The 15,481-nt window shown below is 35.5% G+C and overlaps 1 protein-coding gene across 1 annotated transcript; it reads left to right on the top strand.

Annotated features, from left to right (window-relative positions):
- The first annotated feature begins 265 nt into the window (after positions 1-265).
- LOC113492680 (multidrug resistance-associated protein 4-like) lies at positions 266-13,181 on the top strand. The gene is made up of 24 exons (XM_026870276.1): positions 266-604; positions 4,773-4,904; positions 5,325-5,529; positions 5,658-5,883; positions 5,962-6,059; positions 6,261-6,458; positions 6,536-6,662; positions 6,746-7,038; positions 7,186-7,350; positions 7,640-7,777; positions 8,261-8,428; positions 8,538-8,648; positions 8,744-8,985; positions 9,142-9,194; positions 9,346-9,555; positions 10,295-10,525; positions 10,614-10,720; positions 10,806-10,929; positions 11,278-11,451; positions 11,529-11,656; positions 11,742-11,864; positions 12,055-12,177; positions 12,274-12,434; positions 12,686-13,181. Exons 1-24 carry the CDS (start codon positions 387-389, stop codon positions 12,954-12,956), a joined length of 4,026 nt encoding a protein of 1,341 aa, XP_026726077.1. The 5' UTR covers positions 266-386; the 3' UTR covers positions 12,957-13,181.
- Positions 13,182-15,481: the final 2,300 nt, after the last annotated feature.

The following is a 15,481-nucleotide window of genomic DNA, read 5'->3' as shown; positions in this document are numbered from 1 at the left end:
GACCATAATTTTTACATTGTTTCACACATGTTTAAACGGATTTACAATTCAGCAATTAAAACAGAAACCGCAACACTTTATACATATTCCTTGCGCAGTTTTACACTTATATTTGGGTTAATCTTGATAAACTATCTAATTAAACTATAATCACCTAATTGAGGTGTTGCAAATGATAACTGTCATCGAGCGTAGGTATATCTTTACGATTGTTATCAATTTCATAGCTCATGATTAGTACTCACTGGAAGTAAACTATATGTATGGGTTAGTTCGCAATTATTGCTGCTATTAGGCACGCGTCATGAAACAAAAAATACCTAATGAGTGCGGGAGAATATACAGTGCGTGAATTATATTATTTACAATAATTACAATAATTCAATATGGAAAGTGAAACTAAAAATACTCAAAATGGAACCACTATAAGGTCCGCTCCAGAAACACCTAAAAAGAGACACAAACCGAATATTTTTTCGAAAATATTTCTCTGGTGGATATGTCCGGTGCTCGTTACCGGTAACAAAAGAGACGTAGAAGAAGAAGATTTGATAACTCCTACTAAAGCATACGATTCAGAAAAACAAGGGGACTATTTTGAAAAGTAAGTTTTATTGCTTTCCCCATTTTTTCATATATAAATAATAAAATTTGATATCTTCCTCGGGATAAAGCCGCTTGATTGAGGTACGGTTAAACTAGTTATAAAAATAATAATAATACCAGCTTTTTAGTAGTCGTTAGTATACCTACTGTATACTTGATACACTTTATGCATGCATACACTTTATTTAATATAAATTAGTGTTAATATTTACTTTCAGACTATCTTGGGCAAGGTTTTCCACAGCAGATTTTTTTTCATCTCATATACAAAATTGTTGTCCCCTATTACTGTCTGTCTGAAAACCAGGGCCCCTATTCTGCTATTTACTATGGCCGATTAATGAATAAAAATTGGCTAAAATCTCTTTTTTTTCGCTTAAGCATTTTTCCTACGCAATAATTGGAAATTCAGTACGGGCCGACACACGCAAGGTCATTACAATGAATTTCCATTGGGGCCCAGCGCAGTTCAAAAACTATGATAAAATTACTCAATCAGAGAATATGTGTTATATTTTTTCGGATGAATCCATTAAGTCCTGAGACAACTATGAAATAACTCGATTTTCGTAGGTACATTAAAATACAAATCTATATTTAGTGACTAAATAAACATTGCAAATGACTCCCATATCTCTGAATTGGATTATACGTCACAAAATTAAGTTTATCAACGACGAACTTTGTACCCAAAGAAAAAAACGTAAACCCATAATTAGACTTTGTATCATGCTCTATAATTTGCCCAACCGATCCAACCTAAAAATATATCACCACAATAATAAAATCCAATTAATATTTGATACCACTAGAGCTAGCATACTTAATTGTTGCTTGCATCATAAAATGTAGGTTGTCTACTCACTATTTGTGTATAATTTTTAAACGGCCAAGTCCTGCTTCAACCATAAATAATCGCTGATTGTTTTAATACAGGTATAATTTAAAAACTCATGACTTCTTGCAAAAATTTTGTTTGTCATAATTATTTGCAAATCGATAAATGTTGTTTATAATTATTTTGATCGTATAAATTTATAGTATCCTATTCAGCTATCTATTTCATCATATTTAATTAAAATCATCATTTGTAAGGTGGAAAAACACCAAAACCAAATACACAACGGAAACTGCGCCTTCACTATTAGCATGCATCAATGTATGATAGTGACAAGTATTTATTTTCTCGTAGATGGAACACGTAACATGACGTCTAACATAACATGTAAAGCCAACATAACACTGTGGCCGAGAGAGTCTACAGTGTAAATGTGCAACTAAAGCTGTGAGATAGACCGTAACGTGTATGTCTAGCTTTGCATAAGGTGATGCAAGGCTTCTAACCGCACCGCAAACATCGAAATCGTTTCAGACATTCAGAAGTTATGAATCCTGAACCCATGACTATTATTTTTGGACAGTCGTGTTAAAACACGTTATAACAGAAAATATTCGAAAATAAGTTCCAGGCGTATCTTGTAGATACCTAATCAGTCCTTTGTTCGATAAAGGAAAAACATATATTAACTGATGATAGAGCTAATAACGGGATAGTAAAAGTACGGATATAATATTGTGTGCGTGGGAAGCCCTTTGTTATTCCCTCCTTTAATAACTTGCACTTTTGCAGCGGTCAACTTGTAGTTGTTTTGCATGAAAACAATTGCAGTCCGATGCTAAATGATTATTGTAATGAGTAATTTTTTTCGATTAAATTGATAGGTCGACTGTCAGCATGATAATGGATAAAAAGTCCGGTGAAGCAGTTAATACCAGTTTGCTAGATATGATTAAAAGAAAAAGGTATCAAACTGTTAGCTAAATACATAGCCACGGCAGGGTTAAGACCTCTTTGCTTTTATTTAGGTATCGGTAACTGAGTGTACCCTTTCATATACTAGATGACAATTTTTTTTAGCTTTCGATGCACCCTTATGGACACTACCGCTAATTTGTTACACGATCCTACTACCTTTAGTAATATTTCTCTACGATTACAACTCTCGAGGATTTACAGTTTTAAAGCTGTAAAAGTTTCAGCAGCAAGTGGCTAAACAACGACTGCACAAGTTGATCGATCAAAGGTGAAGCGACGCTTGGTACAGTCGGTCCGAGGACCGGTGACCATCTATGTCAAAGCGACTATTACTGCAGCTGGAATATCTGACAACCAGTCTTACTAAGACGTACCGAGTTATCCTGGTAACTGGATGAGGAGGTCAGATAGGCAGTCGCTCCTTGTAAAACACTGATACTTAGCGACATCCGGTTAGAATGGAAGCCGATCCCAACATAGTTGAGAAATGGCTAGGATGATGATGACGCTGTAATAGTTTTTGTCATTAATACAAAATTGAGTTTTCGATATCAAAATGAGTATTGCACAATTAAAGAGAAAACGTATGACTTGCATTTTTGTAGATAGCAAATGAAAAATTAATGAATTCACGATTTGTATGAACCGAACGAAATAGAGATAAGATTTATCTTCGTCACTTTTAGATTACATCAATAATGCAATACAAAAACCCACAACACAAAACAGATATTCTTATTTAGTATTTAAACGAATTCAATATAATTTGTATAATGTGTAATAGCGGTTTCAGCCGCGTAGTACCCGGTCTCATGGTAGATTTACAGTTTTTGTTTTTTTTTTACTTTGCGAGATTTCAATATTTTCTTACCGTTTAAACCTTCTCTGGACTGCTACGAATATTTCAAGACTTAAGTAAATTAGCAAATTCGTCGGCCGTTGGGTTCGAGACTAACGAATAGAAATTAATTTTTATATATGTAAAAAATGAGAAAGAAGATAAGACAACAATAGAAAGTTAATCAAAGCATTGGTAATTCAAACGATTGTATTTAATGTCCTCGATCCTCATCTTCATGAAATTGGTTGATCAGAAAGCATGTGTCCAATGTAATAATTTATCTACGCAATGAGCATTAACAAAATCACATTTCCGTATGTTAATTTCAGCATGAAAGCATGTTACAAAATGTATATTTAACTGTAGTAACGTCATTGTATGCAGAAACTTTTACAATGTTGTCATAAAAACTAAAGTGATGTAATTTTTTTACCACCCACGGTTTTATATGTCCATTTTATCAAAATCGGTCCAGAAGTTTTTATAGTTGTAAATTGCATTGTCATCGGGTTCGAAACTACCCTGAAAATTTCAACCTGCTAGCTTATTGGGAAGTGCCTCAAAATTGAGTTGCAAAAATCCAACCGGAACGACAAACAAGCGAACATACAAACAAACAAGAAAGTGAGTTTATAAAAACGTGGGAAAATGAACGCCATTGAGACTCATTATTAATTTTCCTGTTCTTGATTAAGAATGAGTATAATTTATACACGGTTAGATTAGCAGTACCCGCAATGATACAGATATTTGTTTGAACTCGTTCATAAATTATGTAAAGTCAGTATTTGACGTCATACGGTTGTCAGATAAGCTTGCATCTGATTATGGGAATCCTACACGGAACCACGATATATTAAAAAAGAAATCTACTTAACTTTGATTTTGATTCCCTGTCGGCAAAAATTCTTTTAATATACACTAGAAAAAAAATACACTTTGATAGCCCGTATCTCTGAAGCGGTGAGTTTTTAGAGGTTTTAAAGGCTACATACATCTTACAATCGCGATGGTGCAATCAGAACTCAAAATTATTTCAATACTTCCTATGGTTTTTTTTCTTCTTCTATATTATGTCCTCCAATAATTTCCTTTAGAGTATCCACTCACCAAATTATAGAGCAAAAGACGCTATACGCATGTTTCAACTTGCGTTAACACAGTTTAAGTGAGATAACATTGTTGTTTTTGTGTAAGCCTCTAACACATCCCTCTGCACTTATTTGTGTGAGTCTCACTGTTACCTACTTTTGACCTATTTACGTACGCAATCACTGAGTGTATATAGAAGATACTACTTTTCTCTACCTTTCTGTTCTTTGTTGAAGCTTTGTAGAAAGAAAATTGTACTACACATGCTTAAATAGTGATATCAAAATTATTTAATCAACCCTAAAATTATTTTCCATAATCCAAGTTACAACAAAATGTATGTCTGAGTTCAGGTGTATATATATTGTGAAAAGAGTTAGGTACACCTTGTTACAATGCGATGGGTTTTCATTTTAGATATTGGTTTGAGGAAGTGGAACGAGCGTTAAGAGAGAACAGAGAACCGTCGTTATGGTCGGCCATGTGGAGGGGGTACTGGCTACAGTTCATGCCCTCGGCGGTTTTGATCCTGATAATCACCACAGCCAGGTAACTTACCATTTTACATATTAAAAACTGATCCACAGGACGGTTGTTGCTGTGCACAGATATAACCACTGGTCTATGAAAATAATAGAAATGAAGTATATTATCTCGTGTCATTACAAAAGATATTGTCTACTCCTACTTATGTATAAAATTTCTTATCTCCCCGAACAATCAATATCGGTTTTGCGCAATTAATATTTTCTTGATTTTCTTTATGTTATCTTACTTAACATAAATCCTTTCCTTTATCACTCAACTTATATTAAGTATACTTAAATGTTCATCGTTCGCTCTTTCTTTGCGAGCTATTTTCAGAGAAATCTAAAGAAGTGCATGCTCAATGTCCTTACACGTCCTCATTTTATTTTTCACTCATTTTTATACATTTATGAGTATGTATAATGCATCTTTGTTTGACAGGACTGCCCAGCCGCTGATGTTTTCTCAGCTGCTTTCATACTGGTCGGTGGACAGTACGATGTCCAGGTATGACGCCGGCTTCTACGCGTTCGCCATGTTGGGCCTCAACTTTCTCGCGTTGATGTGCCATCACCACAATTCACTTTTTGTAGTACGATTCGGTATGAAAGTTAAAATTGCATGCTCATCACTTCTGTATAGAAAGGTAAGCATTATGAAAATAATCATACTATTTTTAGAAGCTACTTGTTTAAATGACAATAAGTACTACTTACATTGACTAATCAAGAGCAAAGCAACAGAATACAATATTGCGTAATGCCTTTTTTGTAGTTGCTTCGGCTGAGTCAAGTGTCAGTGGGAGAAGTGGCGGGTGGTAAACTGGTGAACTTGCTGTCGAACGACATCGCGAGGTTCGACTACGCCTTCATGTTCCTGCACTACTTGTGGATCGTCCCATTCCAAGCCGCAGTTGTGCTCTACTTCTTGTATGATGCAGCAGGATATGCTCCTTTTGTTGGACTCTTCAGCGTTGTGATACTTATTTTGCCACTTCAAGGTAATGAATAATATAGAGTAATTCTTGTTTCTAAGCTTTTCTTAACTCTATATATATTAATTCTTTTTTCCGTTGTAGCTGCCCTGACCAAGCTTACTGCTGTGATCAGAAGAAGTACTGCTAAAAGGACTGATAAAAGAATCAAATTGATGAGTGAAATTATTAATGGTATTCAGGTAAAGAAATTCAACCAGTGTTTTATAATAAAAAAAAAGTACATGAACTAACCATTTTAAAAGAAAATTTCTAATGAAGACAAATAGGAATTTGCCAGTCGCAATTTTATTTGTATATGTAGTATGAAGTTGCGCGTCGCGTTTTACGTTGCGGTCAGATCAAGCATTTACCTTCTAAACAATAAAATGTTTACTTTTTAGGTCATCAAAATGTACGCCTGGGAAAAACCCTTCCAGTTAGTCGTGAAGTTAGCTCGAGCCTATGAAATGACTGCCCTCAAGAAATCCATCTTCGTGAGAAGCATGTTTCTTGGGTTTATGTTGTTTACTGAAAGAAGTATCATGTTCATCACAGTATTGACTCTCGCGCTCAGCGGTACCATGATCTCAGCTACAATTGTAAATATAAGTTTATCTTATCTTAATTTTGTTAGCATGAACTATTTTACACTAATGTATTGTTCTGTTCGTTTTAGATCTACCCAATACAACAATTTTTCAATATTATCCAATTGAATGTGACATTAATCTTGCCGCTTGCAATTGCCAGCTTTTCTGAGATGATTGTCTCCTGCGAGCGTATTCAAAGTTTCCTTATCCTGGGTAAGTTGAATTAAACCTGTGAGTTTATTGGGAGGTCTTTTACTAAACAAACTAACATTTAAATATTTGTCTTTTCTACGTAGATGAGCGGTCAGACATGCAGGTGACTCCAAAAGTAGTAGGCAAAAACAGATTGTTTAACTCCAAAAACCAGTTAGAACCGGGTGACGTGATGCCTAAGAAATATTTGGCTAGCGATATGTCAGTTTCAAAACAAGAGGAAACAGCTCAATGTGATTATCCCATAGTGATAAATAGAGTTAATGCCTCCTGGACTGGCAGTGACAAACCGAAAGAAATGACTCTCAAAAATATAAGCATGCGTGTTCGGAAGGGCAAGTTGTGTGCTGTTATTGGACCTGTAGGTTCCGGAAAGGTAAGTAAATCTTTTCTGAAAATGTATTAGGCTATAGCCTATAAGCTATACTATTAGTCTTTTATAACCGATTGCTGAAGTTCGTTAAAGACTTAAAAAGTCTGATTTCTCCTCTTAGGTGTTTTTTGACATTGTGCTTTATTTCAGACTTCTCTACTCCAATTGCTGTTGAGAGAGTTACCATTGACAGACGGTACCCTGAACATTAAGGGGAAGATGTCTTACGCTTGCCAAGAGTCTTGGCTGTTCCCGGGTACAGTTAGAGAAAACATTATTTTTGGACTCCCTTATGATGTGCAAAAATATAAAGAGGTAATAACATCATTAGAATGCGAAGAAAACTATTCATAACAGATCTCTAGAACCCTCATTCTTGAAGAGTTATAGGAAAGACGGAGAAAATTTAATCTTCATTCAAAGTGACTCTGCGAGTTTCACTATATTTTAAAAATATACTTGCAAAAACGACATACAGAAGCTATACGTACATCGTTAAAATGTTATTGCTTGCATCAATTTTCCCGCCAATATTTTATTCAAGGCAATCCAGGCCAGCTCTGTTATTCTGAATAACTTTTTCATGGGTCTGTTATTTTTTTAGGTCTGCAAAGCGTCCTCATTGCTGCCAGATTTTAAACAGTTCCCGTATGGCGATTTATCTCTAGTGGGAGAGCGAGGAGTGTCTTTGTCTGGTGGGCAGAGAGCTAGGATCAACTTAGCTAGAGCGATATATCGAGAGGTAAGGAAAATATTTAACGGTTGTTTGAAAATCCAGTCATATTTAGAATACTGTGTCTTTACAATTAAGCAACGGTTAACCACAAAAAAAAATATTCGATCTCTTAAATAAATTATCATAGCAAGCATATTATTTCCATGTACCAAATGTGATACTTGAAATGTTGATAACTGACATTGAATATATTGTATACGTATGTAAAGTACTTTGATATAATACGTATTTATATTGTTTACTCTTCTGATAGACCGATGTTTGTTTTAATAATGACTACTATCAAACTGTTATCAGACTTTCACCTGTACTCATTATTATTGCGTCTCACCACGTGTTGCGTTTACTGGCAGATGTCCTTAGTTCTAGGAGACATTTACGGAAAAATTGAATTTGTAATTTGTACCAATACCTTTCGTCCACCAAGATTTTAGGTCAAATAAAAAATGTTCATATATGATTATAACTCGTATCTCTTTTGTTTTTTAGGCTGATATTTACCTGCTGGACGACCCTCTGTCGGCAGTCGACGCTAATGTGGGCAGACAGCTGTTCGACGGATGCATCAAGGGCTACTTGGGCGGGCGCACCTGTGTGCTCGTCACTCATCAGATCCATTACCTCAAAGCTGCTGATTACATCGTAGTTTTAAATGATGTAAGTTCTATTAATACTTATTGCAAAATTGAACGGGTAATATTCTGTATTTAAGGTGAATTTAATGTTAATTAAAAGTTTTCTCAATTAAGCTATTATTTTACGACAGGGCTCCATTGAGAACATGGGCACTTACGAAGAGCTTGCTAAGTCTGGAACCGAATTCTCTCTCTTGTTGTCCGATCAAGCCGGCAATAGCGACGTCGGTGATGCGAAAACTGTAAGTGTAAACCAAAATTTCAATAGTGACCTTTCTTAAAACATATTTTAGGAAGCTCGTACACATCTTTATCTTTGTCAATTTTTGTTTAATAGAAAAGACCATCAATGCTCCGAGGTATATCTAGGATCTCAATAAAGAGTCAAGAAGATCAGGACGAAGAAGAAAAGGCTCAAGTTTTGGAAGCAGAAGAGCGAGGAACGGGCAGTCTGAAGTTTGAGGTCATTTGGGCGTACATAAAGGCAGTCCAATCATGGACCATTGTGGTCCTTGCGTTGATTTCTCTGCTCATCACGCAGGGAGCGGCCACCACAGCGGACTACTGGCTTAGTTTCTGGTAAGATTTGGTCCAGGGTTCCAATTAACAAAAGCTTAGAAAAATCGTCTTTAATTACTTTATTTATTGGTTACAAAGGTACATAAAGGTTGAGCTTTTTGTTTAACCACATTAAAAATCTTTTGCTTCTGCTAAACAAAGACCTATTATTTCCAGGACAAATCAAGTAGACGAATACGAACAATCATTAGAAGTCGGACAACTCCCTGGTAAGTTTAATGCGAAATCTGTTTATAAAGCACAAATAAAAACGTAAGAGCATATCACTTTGCACTTTCTTAATAAATGCTCACTTATTAAAAATCAACTATCATTTTTCTGAAATCTTGATTTTACTTTTAAACTTATTTATTTTTTCAGATACCAGTTTAGGCGCTGAAATTGGACTACTTACAACAGCCCAGTATCTGATCGTTCTTGGCAGCGTAATATTGGGAATCATAATTGTTTCACATCTCAGAATTTTCGTTTTTATGGTTATGACTATGCGAGCTTCCCAAAATCTTCATAACATTATTTATGAGCAACTGATTGTAGCAGTGATGCGATTTTTCGACACTAATCCTTCAGGTCAGTATTTTTTGGTTCAAACTTGAATGCGACTTCTTCTTGAAGCCCACCGATGTTATTTCCATTGCCCTTCGTGCCCAGACAGGTGCAACTTGGGACAAAGTGTTAGTGAAAAGTGTTTAGTGTGCTGTTTTCCTCACGGTATTTGCACTTACCGTTTTTGGCAACATATATTTATTTTTTATGACATTTATACATTGCAATTATACTTGCTATGAATGATGATGTTCTTGAAGGGCTGCTATGAAAAAGTGTCCGTTGGTTGCTTTAGGTACTTGAATAAATCAATATTGATTTTGATTTATGTATATTTAACACGAGTTGTAATTCAGAAACCCCGTCTTTAAAAAATATCCGTTCCTAATTTAACTCGTAACTAATCAATACACAATAGCTTAACTAATACTAGTAAACGATAGATCATTAGTTTCGTGTTGATAACGGAAGAAAGATTTTAGATTTTTAAAGTACTTGAATGACGTAAGTACTTAAAATTGTTAGTAGTAGTGCTATTTAAAAAATTGGACTTTATGAACTTCTATATACTGAAATGTTATACTCGTAATAGGTTTAACTAACATTATTGCACTGTTTTTTAAAGATAAATTAAGTACATAAAAAGTGTTGTCGGTACTAAAACTATTATTGGCAACCGTTAACAATTTACAAACCGATACTATAGTTCAATTTTTCACAGAATAGATCTAGAAATTAATTTCATTTACAAATTCATTTTCAGGACGTGTCTTAAACAGATTCTCCAAAGACATGGGAGCAATGGATGAACTTCTACCGAGAAGTATTCTGGAAACTATTCAAATGTACCTCTCTCTCGCGAGCGTGTTGATATTGAACGCCATAGCTCTGCCGTGGACGCTGATACCCACCGCAGTACTATTGGTTGTATTCGTGTCATTCTTGCGGTGGTACATCAATGCTGCGCAGGCAGTGAAACGATTGGAGGGAACAAGTAAGTATAGCGAAGCACATTGTGTCAAAAATAAACTAAAAACTTCCTTTGTGATTTACTTGCTAACGTCATGTTCTATCTTCAACAGCTAAGAGTCCGGTGTTTGGAATGATAAGTTCTACAATTTCGGGGCTATCAACAATCAGAAGTTCAGATTCACAAACTAGACTGCTCAGGACTTTTGACAGTGCTCAGGTAACAACCTACTACCTCTACTAACCTCCTGTCTGTACCTTTTTTTAATTTTGTACAATATTTAAACGAATTTTTCTTTTTACAGGATCTTCACACCAGCGCCTTTTATACATTTATGGGCGGTTCAACAGCATTTGGATTGTACCTAGATGCTATGTGCTTAGTTTATCTCGGAGTTATTTTGGCAATCTTCCTTTTAGGAGATTTCAGTAAGTCTGTTTTGCATGCCTCATTATACATTTGCATGTATTAACATTTGGATTATTTTGACGATAGCTAGTTTGAACAAGTTAGCATTAGTAGATTTTCTAAAGAATGAATAATGGTATTGTTTTGAAAAATAATAATGACGAAGTTAGCTTTCTTCTAGTTAGAGCTTCATATTGATATTGTATAAATTAAAGTAACCTTTTTTTTGCTCTTCTTTTCTAATAGTTGTGGAAATTCGCTCTGTTAAAACTAATTTAAAAAGATAGCTTCATTATTAAAATAAACACAGCACATTGTCAAAAGAATAAATTTGACTGGATAACTAATTTCTATTTTTTCCTCTTCAGGTGATATTATTCCGGTCGGTAGCGTAGGTTTGGCGGTCAGTCAATCCATGGTGTTAACAATGATGTTACAAATGGCTGCCCGATTCACAGCTGACTTCCTCGGTCAGATGACAGCAGTCGAGAGAGTCCTTGACTATACTAAGTTACCATCAGAAGAATATATGGAGAGTGGACGTAAGGATGCAATATTGAACTAAAATTATTTTTGTTAAATACTGGAAAACATCAACTAACAAAACATTTATTTTCAGCAACCACGCCTCCAAATGATTGGCCCAAAGTAGGGCAAGTGGCGTTCAATAACGTATACTTGAACTATTCACCTGATGACCCGCCTGTACTCAAGAATTTAAATTTCGTAATCAACAGCGGTTGGAAGGTGAATGCGATATTCTTTATTATTCGTAAAATGTGATTTTGTTCTAGGCATTAAATGGTGCTATTTAACTAATTATATATTGTAGGTTGGTGTAGTCGGAAGAACTGGCGCTGGAAAATCATCTCTCATATCGGCTCTGTTCCGACTTTCGAATATAACCGGTAAAATCACAATCGATGGACTCGATACAGAGGGAATAGCTAAAAAGGTAAACCAAATCATATTTCAACATATATGTGCATAAACTTTACACTATACCTACAACAAAGGTTTTGAAACCAACATTTACATATTATGTAAAGCCATTTCATGCGATACCACCGAACATTATGAGTTGAGCGTTGTACCTTGTACTTTAATTCGTACATTAATGTGGTTCTAACTTTTTACGTTTCCAGGTTTTGAGATCAAAAATATCAATAATTCCACAAGAGCCAGTCCTGTTCTCAGCCACGCTGCGATACAATTTGGATCCGTTTGACGACTACAGTGACGAAGATATTTGGAGAGCACTAGAACAGGTAGGATTACTATATTATTGTTTATACCAAACATAAAACAGTAACTGAGCACCAGTTAAGACGCCAGTTATTACTAAACCTGCTTGTTGTCACCAGGTGGAGCTGAAGGATGGAATACAATCTCTCGAATTTAAAGTAACGGAGGGCGGGAGTAACTTCTCGATGGGACAAAGACAGCTTATATGCTTAGCTCGAGCCGTGCTGCGATCGAATAAAATACTTATCATGGACGAAGCCACCGCCAATGTCGATCCTCAGTAAGAAAAACTTTACTTGAAGATATTAAGTAGTTACAATATCAGTTTAAAATTGTAAAAAATTCTCGAATTAAATGGCTATAGCTGATCTGCATTGGCATGAATATGCAAACCGCGGAAGTCGCTATATGCAAGAGATTATGGAATGATCCCATGGTTGCGATTTTATTCTCAATCTTTTGTAATGAATAAGAAAGTTGTGAGTAATATAAATGGAGGAATATGGTTACTAACAATTTCATTTATTTCAGGACCGACGCTTTGATCCAAAAGACTATTCGTCAGGAGTTCGCCACCTGCACAGTGCTCACCATTGCTCACCGACTGAACACCATCATGGATTCTGATCGAGTGCTTGTCATGGACAAGGGTGAAGCGGTAGAGTTCGACCACCCCCACATCCTGCTCTCTGACCCCAACAGCGTCTTCAGCTCCATGGTCAGAGAAACCGGAGAAAACATGGCCAAGATTCTGTTTGATGTCGCTAAGAACAAATATGACAGCGACAACAAAACTGCCTAATAATAGATTAGGTAATTTGAGCTCAGTTTTGCCAGAATTATGATTCGAATTTGTATTGTGTTTGTATGTTTCCATGACAATAACAGTTTCCTAACAGAAAGCACAAGCAAACAAAATTATGGCAAAACTAGTTCTAAATAGTCTACCATATTTACGACACAGGGTTTACATGTTTGTAATGTAGTGATATCAGTATGTTATTTAAATGCAGAATTCGTTTCATAAGTTAATATTTAAATTAAATTTTAAGTTCACTCGACCGTCTAAGATTTAGATTAAAATTAGGATTGAAATTAAAGGTGCGTTTATGTTATTAAACACCATAAATCCTTACCAGTAAAACCAATTGACCTATAACGCGGATATCTTTCTGCCCATACCCTTTCATGCCTGATCCGAGTTGGACAGTCTTGCAATACACGTAAGAATTGCTACACACACTGACGGCGCGCAATCATAGTTCCAACTTGAATAAAATGTACGCTTCCTACAAATGTACAAACCTACATCTGTGAGGTGTCTGCGGAAGCCAAGTGAGAGCCTATTGAAATCAAGCTGTGGGAAAGACGTTGGAGAAATGTAAATGGAAAGAAACATTTTGTATAAACCTCAGGGTTCTATCCAAATGGGCTAAAATATAAAAAAAAAAACAAATCTATAAAAAATACGAACACATTGATTTAGTTTTAGTACTAAGCAGCAAGGAAAACATCTAGAAAAATTCAGCTTTTTTGCTATCACGAATTTCATGATTTACTACAGCCTGGAGAGGGAAGGACAGACAGACAGACGGACAAATAACAGAGCCTCAGTGATAGGGTTACGTTCTTACTCCCGGATTAGGAACCCTTAAAAAAGGCTAGGGAATATTGTTCTGCATGTGGTAAAATTAAGAATATATTGACAAGTGCTTTCGCAAAGTAGATAATTTGACTAGGATAATCTAAACTACGTACTTGATAACATAGGTAATAGGTACCTGCAATTATGGAATTCTTCAAGTAATGAGATGTCAAACGAAAAGATAAGTTTATTTCTGTTGTTCCGAGGTAGTTCTCTGTACCTCAAAGAGAGCTTTATCTCCAAATGCGTAATTCTTATTGTGTAGACAATTTAAGCTTTTCCTATTTTAAACACAAGGCTGTAATTAATTCATGCAATGCTACTTGCACTTACTGCACATGTACTAATTATTGCTGTTTCCAATAGATATTGTTGAAAATATGAATTTCATATTTCAAACTAAACTTTTTATTTACACAGAAAAGAAAAACGTTTTAAATAATCTGTACAATCATGACAGATGTAAGTTTTCAATAGTTTCTGTGATCCAATAAAATTCTTTGAGATGACAATGTTGTGAAATTTAAATAAATACGTAGTCTACAAGTGCAAGAAAACAAGAAATAGCATGGAGCGCGGAGACTGACGCATATACATCATCCTTAACATCCTATTATAAAAATGGGTTGCTGCGACGGGGCAGACCCGTGCTGTGACAACTCCCTCTTCGCGAACCCCCACGTGTTCTATTTCTCTCTTATGCTGATCATGTTGATTGCATACCTGTCGTGGTCGCTGTACAACTGCCAAGGTGGTGCTACTCCAGCAGCTGCTGCCCAGGCTCACTGTCCCAGAACCAGTAACCGATGTTAAAGTAAGTTTAATACATAGAAATACATAAATTGATGGAATGAAAGTATAATATAACAACTGTTTGCTTGTTTAGTCTTACAACTATACAAGTAAGTACCTAATACCACACGGATAAATACTGTTCCGTAAATCATTTGAAATTCTAAGTTCCTTAAACCTTTTTCACCTGCTGAACGCAATCTGAGTCGTCTTATTTTAAGTTCTAAATAACGCTTTAATAATGTATTTCCAAAGTATTAAAGTTTAATAATGTAGATGAAGTTGAGCCTTAATTACCTCAGATTATTCAGATTAATGTATTTTGTCTCGAAACATTTCTATGCAACCAATTAATAGTATCCTAGCCCAGTAGTTTACCTTCAGTGTTTTTTCTTTTCTGATTCAGTTAATACAACAGATGACTGTAAGCTTATGTAAATTAAAATCTTCGCGAAAATGAGATAGTTATGCATAGGTCAAACAGTCTGGATCGGACTTAGCTCACCCCGACGACCCGGAGCTAGTTTCCAGGTTAATACTCTGAAACATTTTCCGCCAGAGCAGTAATTATTATTATGATAGCAGTTAGGGGTTAGCTGCACCGCTTATGCGAGTGCCTCGTGTGGTCATCTAATTGCGGTGGCACTAGTCGACACCACATTCACCGGCTTGTGGCTCGTCAACTACTATGAAATTATCTTTAATATTCGAATTTACGCAGTTTGGTACGCTGGATAACTAACATTAAATTTCAAATATATTTAGGTAATGGAATTGTAGTACTGTCATTTTCCCAACATCTTTAATTTCATTTATTGTTATAACTCAGTTTTAACACCATTTTTTTCCAAATCAGTCAAGTTCCTGATTCCTTAAATAAACTAGACCCT

The sequence above is a fragment of the Trichoplusia ni genome, chromosome 4 (assembly GCF_003590095.1).
Source record: "Trichoplusia ni isolate ovarian cell line Hi5 chromosome 4, tn1, whole genome shotgun sequence".
Lineage (NCBI taxonomy): Eukaryota > Metazoa > Arthropoda > Insecta > Lepidoptera > Noctuidae > Trichoplusia > Trichoplusia ni.
This window is presented reverse-complemented; position numbering and strand designations above follow the sequence as displayed.